This window comes from Ahaetulla prasina, chromosome 12 (genome assembly GCF_028640845.1).
Source record: "Ahaetulla prasina isolate Xishuangbanna chromosome 12, ASM2864084v1, whole genome shotgun sequence".
Taxonomy (NCBI): Eukaryota; Metazoa; Chordata; class Lepidosauria; order Squamata; family Colubridae; genus Ahaetulla; species Ahaetulla prasina.
Window position 1 is genome coordinate 4,465,978 of NC_080550.1, and position 19,369 is coordinate 4,485,346.

The 19,369-nt window shown below is 44.3% G+C and overlaps 1 protein-coding gene across 2 annotated transcripts in view; it reads right to left on the minus strand.

Moving 5' to 3' along the window:
- SLC6A2 (solute carrier family 6 member 2) overlaps window positions 1–19,369 on the minus strand; it is a 47,232-nt gene that overhangs the window by 13,736 nt on the left and 14,127 nt on the right. Inside the window, exons 3-11 of one of the 2 annotated variants that reach the window (XM_058155398.1) lie at window positions 18,154–18,385; window positions 13,231–13,363; window positions 12,027–12,161; window positions 9,304–9,407; window positions 5,586–5,710; window positions 4,463–4,575; window positions 3,263–3,391; window positions 2,425–2,524; window positions 60–160 (exon numbers count right to left, since the gene is read on the minus strand). In XM_058155398.1, the coding sequence (XP_058011381.1) occupies window positions 60–160; window positions 2,425–2,524; window positions 3,263–3,391; window positions 4,463–4,575; window positions 5,586–5,710; window positions 9,304–9,407; window positions 12,027–12,161; window positions 13,231–13,363; window positions 18,154–18,385 (1,172 nt within the window). The remainder of the gene's footprint in view (window positions 1–59; window positions 161–2,424; window positions 2,525–3,262; window positions 3,392–4,462; window positions 4,576–5,585; window positions 5,711–9,303; window positions 9,408–12,026; window positions 12,162–13,230; window positions 13,364–18,153; window positions 18,386–19,369) is intronic. The other variant, XM_058155399.1, reaches the window with a different exon arrangement.

Below are 19,369 nucleotides of genomic sequence, written 5' to 3' on the forward strand. Positions count from 1 at the left end.
GAAGGCCAAAGATAAATGAAGCAGTGAAACATTTCTAAGGAACAAATGAAGGGTCATACCAGTAAAAAACCAGGGCTCACAAATTTCCAACACAATCGCCAGTAGATGCCCGGTTTAAAACCCAACATTCGCTGGATGTCTTCGCTGAATCTGTCTACACCTGAAAATGGACCACAAGGGTTGAAGAAAAAATAAAAACGTTTTCAGATGTTTTTAGAACATTCCAAGCCAAGTTGCCCCCCGCCCCACAACAACAACTACAGGCTTATGTGCTTCGGGCATCTGAAGTTCTGGTTAGTACTGAACGGCCATGTTTGGCCTGCCATCTTCAGCTTCTTCACTTTGCTGGCATCCTGACATAAAATGCAAGGGAGTGAGGGGGAGGGAAGAAATTTGGGGAAGTACAAGTCGGGCATGGGAATGGAAAGACAAACGGAGGGAGGAGAACAAGTGGCCAAGAACCAGAGGTGTCAAACTGGAATCAGCCAGCCGCCAAGGACACAAGGCCTGGGGAAAAGAACAAGTGAAATGACATCGAGAGGTGCCAAACCCCAAAGCGGTTCTTCGAACATCAAAAAGGAATACCGATGAACTGGTCGAGGAAGGGAGGGGCCAGGGAGAAGGGGAAAAGTGTCACCTTTGCACAGGAATACTCAAGATCTAGCTTTACTTTCGCTGCAACCAGTGGTGAGTTTCTACTGGTTCACCCCGGTTCAGGCGAACTAGTAGTAGCAGTGGCGGAGGCTCTGCCCACCCGCCCGGACATCATCATGGACACTCTGTGCATGCGCAGAAGGTTCTGTGTATGTGCAGAAGCACCACGCACACGCTCACAGTTCTGAACCGATAGCGAAGGTAAGTGGAACCCACTATTGGCTGCAACCACTTATCTTTAGTAAAAGAACCTTATCCCTTCAAACATAGGGAGTCGAGGGTCTTTCTTTCCTAAATGTCTAAACCGTGACAGGGCTAGGCAAGTCAGTACAGGTCAGAGCCGGTAGAATTAAACTTCCCAGAAGTCCTCCCTGCTGCCATCATAGACGAAGGAGGATTGAGCTGTAGAATCTGAAGTGTGTCTGGAGATCTCCAAACAAGCTGCCAGCTGAGCATCTGATGGAGGGAGAGAACTGAAGCTACCTTTCCTAGCCGAGTCTCAGATGCCCTGCAATTACAACCATTTATCCAACAAGATGGGAACAGCATAATTGAAGGTCTCACAAAAACTCGGCTCCCGGTCTCTGAGATTTGCCAGTAACAGGCTTTTGTCATTCGCAACTTGGCAGGAGCAGGAGTGATTAAGAAGCCATTTTCCCCAGGTTTGCCTTGAGGCAGTTCATAAACCCCTGCAAATCACAGTCATAATGAATACAGCCACTACAATCTAGGGTTATCCAAGTGCGCTTATTTCAATTTGCAGAAGGCCTCGGGTGGCCCGAGTTATGGCTACTACGTACACATCGGGAAAGTCAAGTCTGCCTCTGTGTGGATTAATCTCCCAATGCCTCTTTTATACCAGTGGCTCTACATTTTGGCCAGGGTCTTTTGACATACAGGAGCCGTTCAGAAGGCAAAAGATTATCCTCAGATGTTGAGTGGTCATTCCTTCCTAAAACTAAAATGAAGAAGACCATGCAATGAAGACAAGCTCTTCCTGATGGTTTCTACAAATGCAGGAATGCAGGTAGACCTTGACTTATGACTGTTTGTTAGACAGTTTAAAGTTACGAGAATATTTGTATCTCAGGGTTGAAGTGATAAGTCCTTGGTGCTCTCTGAGCTGGGTTGTTTTCTTGCAGATGTTTCATTATCCAAACTAGATAACATCATCAGTGCTGAAGTTAAGACACCAATGGTGTTACCTAGTTCTGTAATGAAATATCTGCAAGAAAACAACCCAGCTCAGAGAGCACCAAGGACTCTGCAGTTCTCCTCCTCCTCTTCCTTCTCCCACTCCTCCTCCTCCTCCACTTCTTCCTCCACCTCCTTCTCCCCCTCCTCCTCCTCTCCACAAAGACCACTCCCTTCTAGCACTGATGATGTTCCCTAGTTGGATAATGAAACATCTACAAGAAAACAACCCAGCTCAGAGAGCACCAAGGACTCTGCAGTTCTCCTCCTCCTCTTCCTCTCCACAAAGACCACTCCCTTCTAGCACTGATGATTTTCCCTAGTTGGATAATGAAACATCTGCAAGAAAACAACCCAGCTCAGAGAGCACTAAGGTACCCCTCAAATCCATGTGACCTTGGATGGATCCCCAACTATACCTCAGATACATCTTTCTCCTCAGGGAGTCTTGGGGCAGTTTTTTCTGCAGGATTCATGAAGACTCTGGAAACAATTTAAACCCAGTTTTGGGACAGACTCACTGTCTGTCTGCAGTCATCAAATAAAAGAGCTAAACTTGCTCTTCTCACCACTCACCATAAAACCAAGAAACACCGATGGCTTCCACCAAAACAGCGAATAAGATGGAGGTCCCAGCAGCATAAGTATCCAGAAGAGTCAGTATGTAAATCCCGCCCTATAAGATGAGAAGGAAGCAGCTTGTAAAATAAGCTTGACCGTCATTTCAAAAACGCAGTGGAATGCTCCAAACTTGGGCCACTTAGAAATTATTTTGCCCAGTTCCTGAAATAATATAAGCACCCATTTTAACACTAGAAAGAGGTGAATGAACATCAGTAAGGGCAGATGGGTGTGGGACATGGTGGCTCAGTGGCTAAGCTCAGACGCTGAGCTTGTCGATCGAAAGGTCGGCAGTTCAGCGGTTCGAATCCCTAGCGCTGCGAGGGCGGGAGGGAGGGAGGAAGGAAGGAAACTTCATCATATTTTGTGATATAACAATTATTAGCATGATTTCCAGGTGGAAGGGAGGGAGAGAGGGAGAGAGGGAAGGAGGGGAGTGGGAAAGGGAGGGAGGGAGGCAGAAAGAGAGGGAGGGAGGGAGGAAGGAAGGAGGAAGCGGAGGAAGGAAGGAAGGAATACAGAGAGGGAAGGTGGGACGGAGGAGGGGAGGGAGGGAGGGAGGGAGGAAGGGAGGGAGGAAGAGATGGAGGGAGGGAAGGATATCACACATGATGTTACCTACTTGGATAATGAAACATCTGCAAGAAAATAATATTCGTTTTCAGAGAACACCAACGATCCCCTAGTTCAACCCTGAGCTACAAATATTCTCTTCTATTGGTACTAACACACCTTCCATTCCCTTCCATTTTATTTTACTGGCAAAGGCCTGCCTTCCCAAGAGTGCACTTACATTGGATACGCACAAGAGAGACAGGAGGAAAGTGCTAATACAGACGGCAAGTGTGAACAGCTTTCTGTTTCTCTTCAGGATCTGGAAATCATCTGCCAAACCGGTAATGACCGCTTCCATGCCACCCATCTAAGTTGGGAAGAAAGAGAAGATGGACTTGCCATCAAAAGTTGGCATGTCCTAAGAATGGACAAGTCGGAACAAACCAACATTCACCTACTGTGTCATACAGTTCTAATGTTGGTTAGTCAAAGTTAGTCAAAGAGGACCCAGATTGTTGGGGGCAATAAAGTTGACTTTGTATATAATATACAAATGGATGAAGACTATTGCTTAACGCAGTGTAAGCCGCCCTGAGTCTTCGGAGAAGGGCGGGATATAAATTCAAATAAATAAATAAATAAATAAATAAATAAAAGTACCAAAAATGTCTCTACAGGGGCATTTTTAGGGTTGGTTAAAACAATAAAGATGGCAGGCTGAATAGTGGATGTTTTTTTTTTAATATATGAAGTATGCATCCACACATAAAAAACAGAGTTCCAACCACACCATCTTAGCTATATTCTGCAGACTCTCCCTCCCCTGTCTCTTTAGATATATATCAGTGACATTTTTGTAGACCCACAAGCAAAACTGAAATAGATCATTCTAGAATTAAAATGGAGTGGTGCGGTGGCCGAGAGGTGGAGCTTCCCCCCTCACATTCAGGAGGCTGTGAGTTCGATTCTAGGTACAGGCAGATATTTCTCTCTCTGGCCGCATACTGAGCCTATATCTGCTGAACAAAACTCCGCATTGGGTACAGGAAGGGCGTCCAGCCATTAAAACACTCTGCTAGCTTCATTCAGTTGCCCAGACTCCATCCCATTGCAAGGGATTATGGGGTCGTTAAATGATGATGATTCTAGAATTAAAATAGTTCAATACTAAAATGTTACCAAAAGGAAAAAGGAAAGAGCAAGGAATAGCAATAGTAATAGCGCTTAGACGTATATACCGTTTTGTAGTGCTTTTACTACCATTTCTAGTCAGCATATTGCCCCCAACCATCTGGGACCTCATTTTACCCACCTCGGAAGGGTGGAAGGCTGAGTTAACCTTGAGTCAGTCAGGATCGAACTGCTGGCAGTCAGCAGAATTAACCTGCAATACTGCATTCTAACCACTGCGTCACCACGACCCTTGCAGAATACTTACAGAACTGTCTATGCCCAGGCTAAGGAGCATTATAAAAAACACAATTGCCCAAAACGTTGATCCGTTGAGAGTTGAAATAGCTTCTGGATAAAGGATGAAAACCAGCCCAGCTCCTAAGAAACAAGAACATTTGGGTTTCCTGATTTCATAAACTTTAAGATATTAAAACATGCATTTCCCAATTTTATAAACTTAAGGTTTGTACACTTCAATCAACGTAAACATGTGTAACCATTCCACACCCTCCCTTCTCCTTGCCTTGATCGGACTGAAGACGGATAATAAATTTTGTTGTTGTAATACTTGTGACTGGTCAATATACAAATATACAAATAGAATGAGACTATTGCCTTATACATTGTAAGCCGCCCTGAGTCTTCGGAGAAGGGCAGGGTATAAATGTAAACAAACAAAAAAAAAAAGGTGTCGCTATGCCTCACCCTTTGGAAATGATCCTGACCCTGAAATATCCCTCTGAATTCAGTTTAGAATAAGATTTTGTGCTTTTTTCTTTTGCTTTTTTAAAAAAAAAAAACAGAGTAAAACTAGAGGGACGCAGTGGCTCAGTGGCTAAGACTTGTCAATCGAAAGGTCGGCAGTTCAGTGGTTCGAGACCCTAGCGCCTGTCACAGGGTGAGCTCCCGTTCCTTGTCCCAGCTTCTGCCACAACCTAGCAGTTTGAAAGCATGTAAAAAACGCAAGAAGAAAAATAGGTACCACCTTTGGTGGGAAGGTCACAGAGTTCCATGCGCCTTTGGCATTGAGTCATGCCGGCCACATGACCACAGAGACGTCTTGGGACAGCGCTGGCCCTTCGGCTTTGAAACGGAGATGAGCACCGCCCCCTAGAGTCAGGAACGACTAGCACACACGTGCGAGGGGAACCTTTACCTTTACCTTAGAGTAAAACCCCCAAGCAAGATTCTCAGAAATTTAATTCGTAGGACAAGTATCTCTTCGACATTTCCGGACATGTCTACTTTGTTTAACCAGGCACTCTCCTTATACCACAAAGAGGAGAATAGATGAGCCAACGAATAATTCAGGATTTATTATTTATTTATTTTTAAAGGGAAACCGTTCATGGAATCAGATGGGGGTTGCACGGAAGAAACCTCCTTACCTTCTGTAGCCACATCTTTAATGCTGACTTTGTATGTATGAGCCATGTAGCCCAAGATAGAAAAAATGGCAAAGCCAGAGATGAAGCTGGTGACGCAGTTGATTGTACTAGTCATAAGTGCATCCCTAGGAGAACCAAAAATTGAGAAGGAAAAAAAAAAAGAGGATAATAAGGAAAAGGTATTTTCAATATTTTTAAAGACAAAAAAGCTGGGTCCAGTGACATTTTTGCAGACCCACAAACAAAAACAAAAGCACGAATCAAGAAGAGGGCTGTGAAAATATTTACAGACCCCTCGCATCCTGGATATAAACTGTTTCAACTCCTACCCTCAAAACGACGCTATAGAGCACCGCACACTAGAACAACTAGACATAAGAACAGTTTTTTCCCGAAGGCCATCACTCTGCTAAACAAATAATTCCATCAACACTGTCAAACTATTTACTGAATCTGCACTACCATTAATCTTCTCATAGTTTTTATCCCCAATCTCTTTCCACTTATGACTATATGACTGTAACTTGTTGCTGGCAACCCTTATGATTTATATTGATATACTGACCATCAATTGTGTTGTAAATGTTGTACCTTGATGAACGTATCTTTTCTTTTATGTACACTGAGAGCATATGCACCAAGACAAATTCCTTGTGTGTCCAATCACACTTGGCCAATAAAATTCTATTCTATTCTATTCTATTCTATTCTATTCTATTCTATTCTATTCTATTCTAAAACTGAAATAGATGAATCTATATATTTATAGATTATATCAATATTTATATCTATATACTATATATTTCTCCCTTTCCCCCCCAATTCACATTTACCTAGCATTTTAGGGGCCAACTTGATATTTATAACATTATATACAAATAGGATTTGAATTCTGGATTAGTTTGACAGGCAAGATTCAAAACACCGGGTTAAAGAAGAAGCAAGAATCGTGCGTGAAGCAAGAAAAGAAGCAAGATCTGGGATAAAATATTATTTTCATTTTTTTTATTATTTTGTTTTATTTCATTTGCTTTGATTTCAGATTTCAGAATCCTAATTCAAAAAGCCTGATCCATTAAGAAAAAGTATCTTGGATTAATTAGTCTCACCAGCAATTTGGGAACTGAGCTGATTCTACAGAGGAATTATTAAGTCTGTCATCTGCACCTCCATAACTGTCTGGTTTGGTGCTGCAACCCAACAAGACAGAGACAGACTTCAGAGGATCATTAGAACTGCAGAAAAAACAATTTCTACCAACCTGCCTTCCATTGAGGACCTGTATACTGCACGAGTCAAAAAGAGGGCTGGGAAAATATTTTAGACTCCTCACATCCTGGACATAAACTGTTTCAACTCCTACCCTCAAAAAGATGCTGTAGAGCACTGCACACCAAAACAACTAGACATAAGGACAGTTTTTTCCCAAACGCCATTACTCTGCTAAACAACTAATTCCCACAACACTGTCAAACTATTCGCTAAGTGTCCATTACTATTACTATTAATCTTCTCATCATTCCTATCACCCATCTCCTCCCACTTATGACTATATGACTGTAATTTTGTTGCTTGTATCCTTACGATTTATATTGATTGTTTCCTAGTTTGATTTGATTGCTTATTTGTACCCTATAACTATCATTAAGTGTTGTACCTTATGATTCTTGACGAATGTATCTTTTCTTTTTATGTACACTGAGAGCATATGCACCATACTGCATATTCCTTGTGTGTCTAATCACACTTGACGAATAAAGAATTCTACTCTACTAAACAAGTCAAGACCAAATCTTTCCACTTGTCTGAGAAGCAAACGTTGTTTTCAAGGGTTAAAGAGAAATAAATATTTCAGAATGAGAGCAAATTTACTCTTATTTGGCAAGGAAAGAGAAACACTTAGCAAAACACCAGAAGGCAGATCGAATGATCGCCAAACAAGTTAACGCAACTGGGAAAACTGCCTTTAAGAGCATGTCATCCTTCCTTCAGCAGAACCTGGGTGAAGTTGCTTTTTCATTTTTCGTGTGCATTTTAAAACACTGCACGGTAAATTTACTCCAATTACAGGGATAAAAGCAATTACGCCGGAAATGTTTTATTTCTTGCTCCTTTTTTTCCCCCAATGGCGTGCATCCTAGTGATTGGCTACAATTAATGGCAATCAGATTCCAAAGGCAGATGGCTGCCATTAGGATAAGCGTGTGTGATTAGAGGTGTCACAACTATTGCATGATGCCCATCTCAAGTGACCCAACCAAACTGTAATCGAGAGCGAATCAGGATGCTAAAACGAAAACATGGATTCAGTTCTCCAAAACAGGTGCAGGAGCTGATCTCACAGTAGAATAAACCCAATGATGAAAATGCTTACTTGGAATGAAATTTGGGTTTGTTTGCCCACCCACCACAAATATCTAGCCTTTCCCCTCCCTCTACTTTTTCTTTTAATACGATGGAAAAGAAATTGGTTTATGTTTATGAAATTTGTTTGCTTCTGTTCTTTGGGGAGATTTTTGGGGTTTTGATGGAACAGTGTTCTTCAAATCTCATGGTTATGGGTTATGTGGGAAAGGGGATGCGTCTAATCAATCAGAGAACAGAATAACAGAGTTGGAAAGGACCTTGGAGGTCTTCCAGTCCAACCCTCTGCTGAAGTGAGAAACCTTATATATCATTTCACACAAATGGCTATCCAGTCTCTTCTTAAAAGCCTCCATTGATGGAGCACCCACAACTTCTGAAGGCATCTCGTTCCACTGGTTAATTGTTTTCCCTGTCAGAAAATTTCTCCTTGGTTCTAGGTCAGCGATGGCGAACCTATGGCACGTGTGCCAGAGGTGGCACACAGCCCCCTCTCTGTAGGCACACGAGCCGTCACCCCAGCTCAGTTCTGCCGCGCATGCGCATGCTCCTCCTGCCAGCCAACTGGTCTTCAGGTCTCTGCCATGCATGTGGCGGGGGGCGTGCATGTGGGGGCCACACACGCATGCGCATGGTGGTGGGATGCATGCATGGGCCACGCGTGCATTGCATTTTGGGAGTTCGCACATGCGTGCTTTGGGCACTCGGTCCAAAAAAGGTTAGCCATCACTGTTCCAGGTTGTTTCTCTCCTTGACTATTTTCCATCCATTGTTTGGTATCCTTTCTATCCTTTTGTAGTCTAGTCGTCTTCTTCTTCTTCTTCTTCTTCTTCTTCTTCTTCTTCTTCTTCTTCTTCTTCTTCTCCTTCTCCTTCTCCTTCTTCTTCCCCCCCCTCCTCCTCCTCCTCTTCTCCTTCTCCTTCTTCTTCTTCTTCTGCCATATCCGTCATCAGACATTGGCGAGCATGTTATCGATCCTATTTTTAGCAACAGCCACATGAAAAAGTCTACAGTCTTCCCATCTTCTTTTACTTCCATGAAATCGCACGAGGTCCTCCCATGAGGCTTCTTTAGATCACAAACGGTGAGTGGTGGTGGTGATGATGATGATGATGATGATGATGAACTGAACATTCAGTTGTGTCCAACTCTTGGCAATTCTGTTGACCAGCTCTCTCCACATCTTCTGATCTTGCACTACTTCTTGGACTTGTTCTATGCTCTGGAAGGGCCTGGTTTCCCTTTGGCGCACTCTTATTTTCTAGTTAATGTCTCGTTGTATGAAAATTTAAAAAAAAAAAAAAGCCAATAGAAAGATTAAAGATATGCACACAATTAAACCAATGCAACTTACCTGTAACAATTGTTGTGGAATTCATTGTAGCTCGCAAAGGCAATTAAGACACCAAACCCAGCTCCAAGAGAGTAAAATATCTGTGTGGCAGCATCAATCCATACCTACATGAAGAGAATTCATTGTGAATGCATTTTTAAGTTGTCGCGTGATCAAAATTCAGACGATTGGCAACCGGCGTGTATTTTATGATGTTTGCGGCATTCCAGGGTCATGTAATTGGCAACTTATGGGCCTCTGTGGCTCAGACTGGTAAGACAGTCTGTTATTAACAGCAGCTGCTTGCAATTATTGCAGGTTCAAGCCCCACCAGGCTCAAGGTTGACTCAGCCTTCCATCCTTTATAAGGTAGGTAAAATGAGGACCCAGATTGTTGGGGGCAATAAAGTTGACTTCGTATATAATTTACAAATGGATGAAGACTATTGCTTGACATAGTGTAAGCCGCCCTGAGTCTTCGGAGAAGGGCGGGATATAAATGCAAATTTAAAAAAAAACTTTCCTAGCCAACTTCCAACAAGCAAAGTCAATGGGAGAGGGGAGGGAGCCAGGTTTGCTTAACGGCTGTGTGATTCACTTAACCACCACAGTAATTTGCTTAACAACTGTGCCCGCCCCCACCCCCCAGAAAGGTCATAAAATCGGGTGTGAGTCATTGAACACTTCCTTGCTTAGTAATGGAAATTCTGCTCCCAATTGTGGTCATAAGTTAAGGACTACCTGGTTCAGAAATTTCAAAAACTGCTGGCGAAGCTTTTTTCAATGATGGAGTCAACCTGAATGATTGACTTTAGGGCCTTTTCTCCGGGGGTGAAATTTACTTACCTTCCCTACCAGTTTGGAAGTGCACGCGCTGCCATTATCAAGTGCGATTTTGGACCCTCTGCGCATGTGCAAAGCCTTCTGCCCATGCACAGAGGATCAAAAACAGGTTACAATCCTGGTTAAAACCAGGAAGTAATGATGTCCGGGCGGGTGGGTGGAGCCTAGCTCTGCTGCCGCTACCGGTTCGCTGAACCATGCGCCACCACTGCTACTGGTTTGCTCGAACCGGTAGCATTTCACCCCGAGATCTTTCTCCCAGCTCAAGTAAGAGATCTGCATGGAGAGTGCCTTAAATGCTTGAAGAATGACAGGCCACAAATCCAAGAAAGGCATAAATAAATATTAACAAATACTGGGTTTATCTTTTCTTCCGGAGTAGTCTCATTCTTATGCCGTCCATACGTCATGGTTCATCCATTCTCAGTGGGGGAAAATATCACAGCATTGTTTCATCTTTCTTTATGTTAACCCCTGTGAAGAAAACTTCTCTGCTGATCATTCATACCAAAACGTTCCCTCCTCAGCTGTTTACTCTGCAGTAATGCTATTTATTGACTTCGCCAGCCACTCGTCCTGCCCAGGGTGACTGTCCCAAACTATTTTTACTTAACTAAATGTTTTTACAAGGAATGCCAGCCAGCCAGTCGGTCTCCCCTCTAAGCTCCAGCGTCGGTCTTGTTATGAACGTTGCTCTGGCCCAGGGCTGGCGTTATGATGCTTGCTAGCAGATAATAAATGATAGATTTATAGTTTAAGGAAAAGAGAAAACAATTGGAGAACGTCCACAGACACCAAGATGTTTGCAGGAAGCTCCTTCTGGAGAACAATGGCACCAAGCCACTCGCTCTTCCTGACAGGGCAGACTTGATCTGAGAAGCAAATACTCTTCCTTCTTGTGAAGAAGACATTCGATTTCAGGCATCAGACCAGGGGTGAAATCCAGCAGGTTCTGACAGGTTGTGGAGCCCTGGTTCAGAAGAAGTGGTAGCGGCACCAGTGGGAGGCTCCGCCCACCCGCCCGGACGCTTCTGCACATGCACAGAACCATCACGCGCGAGCATGCATGGGCCCACGAGCGAACCGGTAGCAATGGGTTTTGAAGCCCACCCCTGGACTAAACCAGTGGTGGCAAACCTTTTACTCACCGAGTGCCAAATAGGTACACGCTTCATTACGTGCGGCACCTCCCCCGGGCGCTGCGTGTGCAACCACACCATCTGTGCATGCGCACAGCTTTCACGCGACTCCCCCCCATGCGCTGCACGTGCAACTGTACCATCTATGCATGGGTATGGCTTTCACACGCACAATGCACACCATTTGCTCATGCACATCCTGCCTGCAGGTACTTCCGTGTGCATGCACAAATGCGCAAGCATTCACAGGAGAGCTCCGAAGACCATCTGGGCCTCCAGAATTGCATGAATGCACACCAGAGGCCTGTACATCAGCTGGGCCATGCGCGCATGCGCAGCTGCAGATGAGTTGGGTGGCAGCTCGTGTGCCCGGAAAGATGGCTGTGCGTGCCACCTTGGGCGCACGCGCCATAGGTTCGCCATCACAGGACTAGACAATATGGTTGCCTGAGAGATTATTCTCCAAATTACAATTGGAGAGGTTCGTACTTTAATGCAGACTGTCCTAGTTACTTCTGAAAATGCTTTGCTGGGATATTCAAACCAAGAAACATAAATAAGGCATTTTACATCGAGCTGGCTTTTCAATACGGTATTTGATGATAATAATAAGTCAATGATTGTAGTTACAAATCTCACGAGGCGACCAAATGTTCAGAAGAGATTCCCTTTAGACTCTTCATGAGAATCGTAACTACAATCATTTCCAGAATGGGAATTTAACAACTGAGAGCGCAGACGGTAGGCGGGTAGAAGACTTACTTGAGCTTCTTTCAATCGTCCAAAATCTATGTTGAGATACGCCTTGATTCCCTCATATGCACCAGGCAAAGTTAGCCCGTGGATTAGCAGGACAGACAGCACAACATAAGGCAACGTCGCAGTTATCCATACAACCTGTCAGGTCAAACACATGAAAACAATAGGCTCCATCCATCAACAGTAAATGTTGATTAAAAATGCAAGTCTCTATTAGGAACACAGAATGCTGTTATCGCTGGAACCAGATTATTTGTCTTACTTTGTCTAGTAGGGTTGATATGAGAGTTTCCATGGCTTCAAAAAAAAAAAAGAATATTATCTTCCATAATTTATTCTGCATTATATCCAAGATAACCACGCCATTTGCACCCCTTGAATAATATCTGGCGTAGAGTTACCATATCTGGAATATAAAAGCCGCGATCTCCACTTCGTAGCTGTTAAGAACATTCTACCAGCGTTGATGTCTATGGAGATTCTCAACTATTCAGGACCTGGTTGTCGAGAAGGTCCTTTTTCCAAAAGGCAACTGGACTTCCTTGTATTTTTTCCCTTTGAATTTTCTTTGAATTTTTCCACTTCTCATCCAAGATGCTTCTTCGGTTCTAACTGAAGAACCGTGAGAACTAAAGAATCTTTTTGGGTGAGAAGCGAAATGTTTTCAAAGATGAAGACCAAGGAAGTCTTTGGAAAGCATCTTTGGGACTACCACCGTTGAGTGGTCATCTGCCACTTTTGGCTGCATTGATCTGGTAATCCTAATTTATTAGGAAAGTGTCTATCATTGGTATATAGTGTTTCTCTGAAAATAAGACCTCCCTGGATAATAAGCCCAATTGGGCTTTTAAGCACATGCACAAAAATAACCCTGCCCGAAAATAAGCCCTCCTGAAAATCTTTAACCGCATATGCAGCCGGTCCCCGCCATTTCCTCTGGTTAGGGTTAGGGAGACAGAGCTGGAAATCAGGTAAGATGGCAAGAGGAGCCCCATCTTTCTCCAGCACTCCAAAATAATAAGACCTCCCTGAAAATAAGGCCAAGCACTTATTTCGGGGTTCAAAAAAAATATAAGACAGGGTCTTATTTTTGGGGAAACACGGTAATATAGTATGATAATTCCATACTGCTTGTGGCTATCCCAATGGAATCAAAACAATACATTGAAGTTTTAAGTTAAAGACCAGCAAACAACCATTCTCCTACCTTTCCAGAGGTCTTCACGCCTTTCCACAGGCTAAAAAACAGGATTATGACTACTACCAAGAGGCACAGCACCAGCTGCCACCGGGGCTGTCCGATTTCATGAATCCCACGGCTAATTTGCAAAACTCTCCGCCTATCCAGAGAGAGAGAAGAGGAAGAATTAGATCATTTAATATGGAGGGAGAACGTGGTTGTCGATCCCGATTCTCCACTGAAAGCCACCACCTACTTTAACTGGGATGAGCGAAATCAATGTTCAGAATCAGGATTTCCCTTTTTGAGAGAAACAAAAAAAATAATAAAAGAGAAGGAAGTCACATGTCATTCCACTGATTTGGGCACTTAGTCACAAAGTTTCCAGAGAAGGAATTTCCCCCAGAAATAATTCACTCTCCGAGAAGTTTAATAATAATAATAATAATAATAATAATATTTTAATTTGTATACCGCCCTTCTCCCGAAGGACTCAGGGCGGTGAACAGGCAGATAAAATATAAATACACACAATAATTAAAAACATCCCTTAAAAAACTAATTTAAATGCCCAAAATGTTAAAAAACGTACTCCCCCGTAAAATCACAAAATTTAAAAAACCCATCCAATAAAAATAAAAATCAGGCTAGTCCAGCCATATGAAATAAATAAGTTTTAAGTTCGCGGCGAAAGGTCCTAAGGTCAGGTAATTGTCGAAGTCCGAGGGGAAGTTCGTTCCACAGGGTCGGAGCTCCCACAGAGAAGGCCCTCCCCTGGGGCCGCCAGTCGACCTTGTTTGGCTGACGGCCCCCTGAGGAGTCCCTCTCTGTGGGAGCGTACCGGGCGATGGGAGATAGAAGCCGGCAGTAGACGGTCCCATAGATAGCCCGGTCCTAAGCCATGGAGCGCTTTAAAGGTGGTAACCAATACCTTGAAGCGCACCCGGAAAACAACAGGTAGCCAGTGCAGTCTGCGCAGGATAGGTGTTATGTGGGAGCTCCGAGACGCTCCCTCAATAACCCGTGCAGCTGCGTTCTGAACTAGCTGAAGTCTCCGGGTGCTCTTCAAGGGGAGCCCCATGTAGAGAGCATTGCAGTAGTCCAGGCGAGAGGTAACGAGAGCATGAGTGACTGTGCATAAGGCATCCCGGTCCAGGAAGGGACGCAACTGGCGGATCAGGCGAACCTGATAAAATGCTCTCCTGGAGACGGTCGCCAAATGGTCTTCAAAGGACAACCGACCATCCAGGAGCACGCCCAAGTTGCGTACCTTCTCCATCGGGGCCAATGATTCACCCCTGACAGTCAGCCGCATCTGCAGCTGACTGTACCGAGGTGCCGGCATCCACAGCCACTCCGTCTTGGAGGGATTAGGATAGTCCATACATTTATCTGGATCAAGAGTCTGCAAACTTGGCTTTTTTAAGACTTGTGGACTTCAACTCCCAGAGTTCCTCAGCCAGCTTTCAACTCTCGGAGTTGAAGTCCACAAGTCTTAAAAGAGCCAAGTTTGCAGACCCCTGATCTGGATGCTACAAAGATCACCGTCGGTGTTAAATCCAATGAATTATCATCTTTTCCACTAAGATGTCTGTACAATTTTTAAAGTTCTGAAGCACTAGTATATACCCGGGAGATTTGCTTTAATAAGGACTTTTAAGGCAACAGAAGTCAAAACTTCTGTATAGGTATCTTCTACCACACAGCTACACTTCAGTTATGGAAGTTAAGAATGACCTATGATTGTGAAACTGACATGGAGAAGTCCCAAAGGTGCTTTTCTAAAAGGTAACTGGACTTCCTTGGTTTTTTCCTTGAAAACATTTTGCTTTTTATCCAAGACGTTTCTTCAGTTCTTCTTCTTCTTCACTGAAGAAGAAGCTTCTTGAATGAGAAGCAAAAGGTTTTCAAGAAAAAAACAAGAACTCTTGGTTTTTTTCCCTTGAAAACGTTTTGCTACTTATCCAAGATGCTTCTTCAGTTTTTCATCTTCTTCACTGAAGAAGAAGCGTCTTGGATGAGAAGTGAAAGGTTTTCAAGGAAGAAACAACAACAACAACAACAACAACAACAACAAAGTCCAGTTGCCTTTTGGAAAAGTATCTTTGGGACGAGCATGGTCTAGATCAGGGATCTGCAAACTTGGCTCTTTTAAGACTTGTGGACTTTACTCGCAAAGTACCTCAGCCAGCTTTGCTAGCTGAGGAACTCTGGGGGTTGAAGTCCACAAGTCTTAAAAGAGCCAAGTTTGCAAACCTCTGATCTAGATGATTGAGAACTTCCATAGAAATTTGCCATTGAGAAGATGTTCTTCCTGGCCAGTCCACTGTGACTCAAATCCTACACAGGGACCTTGAGCTGAGGATCTCTGCATCCCAAATAATCTTTGTTGGGTGGCATTGCTTAAGAGGATTTCTTAAAAGTAGACAAAATCCTGCAGCATTTCTAGAGATGCAACAGGGTTCTTTCAAGAACGCATCAGAAGAATGAAGTTCAAGGAGTTGATAAGCAAGACTTTGTTGTTGGAGGTAGAAGGATAGGTCTCTGGTTGTCGCCCCATGGTGACCAATACTGAAAGAGTACTCGTTTAGGAAGCGAAGCCTAAACAGGAAGCAGAATTTAAAAGAACATGACGTGCCTTCATGGGTTGGACTGCCTTTGTTTTTCCCATCATGGTCTTTAGGATGGAGCCAGAAATAATAAACCTAGACACTCGGCTCCAAAACAGAGGTCTACGGAGATCTCAGGCATCCATTTAGCAAAGTCGGACCTTGAGGTCAAAATATTTCCAAGGAACATCCTCATCTTAAGACAGTTTTGGATAATCTTTCTAGAAGGCATGGAGCTATATATGGAGCACCACCACAGATTGAATACCAAACGATATAGGTGCATTCAGTTTTATTGCCTGATAGGTCATTTCTTCTCATTCTGTTAGTTTTGGACAGCTTTCTCTCTCCCTCTTTCTCTTTCTCTCTCTCCTTGCAATGTCTCTTCCACTCTCTCGCTCTCTGTTCTAAATTTTGATTTCGCAAAGCATGGCAAACAAACAAAACATCGTCATAAAGAAAAATAAGCACAGAACCCGAAACCGAACAAAGCAAACAAGCCAGAAATGACATAAGACCCAAGAAACACCATAAATGCATCTGTAGATATAAATACATTTGTTTTGGAGTTTCTCAGACATTTTCTTTCTCCAGCCCATGAGAGAGTTTCTAGCTTGTTGAGTTGCTCTTTCTTGGTAGGGTATACAAAGTGACTTTATAGCTGGAGGTACCGGGAGATGTTGCTTCGGGAGTTGCTTTGTGGTACTCAACGCTGACTTTCAAAATCTACCTGGGAACATTTCACTTTGATGCCTCCCCTTGGGGATTTAATGGAAGCATGGGAAGCCACAAGGATTAGAGAGATTAGAGAGATGAAGTCCACAAATCTCTTTCTAACTATTTCTGTAATTAAGTGGACAACTCTATGGCCATGATGGTGAACCTATGGCAAGCATGCCCGAGGTGGCATGCAGAGCTGTCTTTCTGGGCAGGCGAGCTGTCACCCAACTCACCTTCAGCTGTGCATGTGTGCACGCCCCAGCTGGTGTATAGGCCTCCGGTGCGCATGTGCGCAATCCTGGAGGTCCAGCTGGTCTTCGCATGCATTGAGCGCACGAAAGCCATGTGCATGCACAGATGGTGAAATTGAACACACACAGCGTATGGGGAGAGCCGTGCGAAAGCCGTGTGCATGCGCAGATGGTGCAGTTGCACGCAGAGCGCATGGGGGTGCATGGAAAAGTTGTGCAGATGTGCGGGTGGTGTGGTTGCATGCACAGTGCACGGGGAGGAGCCATGTGTAAGCGAAGCGTGTACCTGTTTGGCCCTCAGTGAGTAAAAGATTCACCACCACTGCTCTACGGCAGTGTTTCTCAATCTTGAAGCGTGGACTTCAACTCCCAGAATTTCCCCAGTCAGCTACCAGGGATTTTATACTCATTCTCCAGAGAAGAACAAACATCTTCCCGCTACAAAACGCAACTTCTGCAAATATACAGGTGGTCCTTGACTTACGGCTACAGTTGACCACCACCACCCCCAGCCACATTTCTGTGGCTAAGTGAGTTTTACCCCCCATTTTACAACCTTTCTTGCCACAGTTGTTAAATGAATCATTACAGACGTTAAATTAGTAACACGGTCGTTCAAGGAATCTGGCTTCCCCCTTGACTTTGCTTGCCAGAAGGTCGCAGAAGGGGAACACACGATGGGACAACCGCAACCGTCCTAACTATGAGTCAGACGCCAAGCGTCTGAATTCTGATCACGTGACCACGAGGATGCTGAAGCCGTCGTAAGTGTGGAAAAAAAACAACAGGTCACGAGCCACTTTTTTCTCAGCGCTGTCGTACCTTGGAATTCTCCCTAGATGAACTGTTCTAAATTGAGGACTACTCATATACCCAACATTGGAAAATGCTGAAATGGATCCAGGAATGATAGAGGGGCGCAAGCCAGAGTTGAAATGCTCCCAGTTCAGACCGGCTTGTCTTATCCAGTAACAATGACGGCGGGTGGTTTGGAGAACCGGTAGCAAAAATCCCTACCCCGCCCCTCCATGCCCAGCTGAGTCGCGGGATCTTCAGAGATGTTTTTTTTTTTACTTTTAAAAGCATTTTTTCTTCAGCCGAAAAAATGCTTTTAAAAGTAAAAAAAAAAGCCTCTGATGATCATGCAGCTCAGCTGGGATCGTCAGAGCCTTTTAAAAGCATTTGTTTACATCCCCTTCAGCTGAAGAGGTTGTAGAAAAAATGCTTTTAAAAGTAAAAAAAAAAAAAGTTGGCCATGCCCACCCAGACACATTAACACCCCCCCCACCACCAATCCATGCCCACAGAACTGGTAGTAACAAATTTTACATTTCACCACTGGCGCACGCCCTGGAAAGCTTCAGACTTACTCGTAAAATTCAGCAGCTGGCGTATTCTTGAGCTTGGAGCTAACGTTGAAGAAGATAGAATTATTGACTTTGGGGTCTGTGCAGTTGGGGGTGTTCCAATGATTATTGCAGTGAATCCAGGGAAGCTCCCCCATGGAGAAGGAGGCAAACAGGTAATAAAGAGACCAGGCAATGATAACGTTATAGTAGAAGCCAACGTAGAGTGCTATGAGGATCACAGCATAGCCCACGCCTGAAGACAAAGGGAAAAGAGATTATACGCAAAATTGGTCACCGACCTTCATTGGGAATCAACTCATTCATGAGATCAAAGAAATTTCACTGCTCTCTGTCTCCAGGCACAAATCCGACATGCAGTTATTTTGGTTCGGTGTAAGGAATGGGATCTTTGCCATACAGTATTGGTTCACATGGAAGAATTAAGAATCTGCCATTCTCAGTACAGCTATAGATATAGCATTTAGACTGATCTCCCTGTTGTGGCCTGTCGGTCGCTGGCCCGCGACCAGCAGCCAAATCAGAGAAGGAGGAGGAGGAGGAGGAGGAGGGGGAGGAAGCGTGGGGGTCAGAGTCAGCTTCAACCTGAGAGCTCCGAGGGGGAAGAGGGAATGGAGCTGGCAGAGAGAGAGAGACTGAGGCAGAGCCGTCAACCCTCAGATGGAGAATCAACAGCCCCCAGGTCTGGAGGTGGCTGATGAGGAAGAAGAGGAACAGCTGGGTCCAGTACCTGGCACATGACTGCGCAGAAGGCAGAGAAGAGGAGAGCAGTGGAAACCTATGAGCTGATCCTTGTGCCAGAACAGCCACTGCTGCTAGCGAAGCTCCACCCTAACTCTGGGGATAAAAGGCAGGGGGCGGAGATGAATAGATGTGGCAGACAACTATTCATTTTCTGGCCAAACAGACTTGTTAACCTGCAGTGAGAGAGAAACTTTTTACCAGGGCAGCCGGCACTCCTAGGAATCTTTGAATTCACTTCAGAGGGTTTGTTGTGTTTGGGGAGCTGGGACAGAATAGTCCCATGCCATCACTCTGCCAAACAACTAATCCCCATAACACTGTCAAACTATCTAAAAAGGCAGCTACCACAGGGGTAAAATGTTCCTGGTTCAGACTGGATCGGCCAATCCGGTAGCGATGGTGACAGGTAGTTCGGAGAACCGGTAGCAAAAATCCCTGCCCCGCCCTCCATGCCCAGCTGAGTCGCAGGATCTTC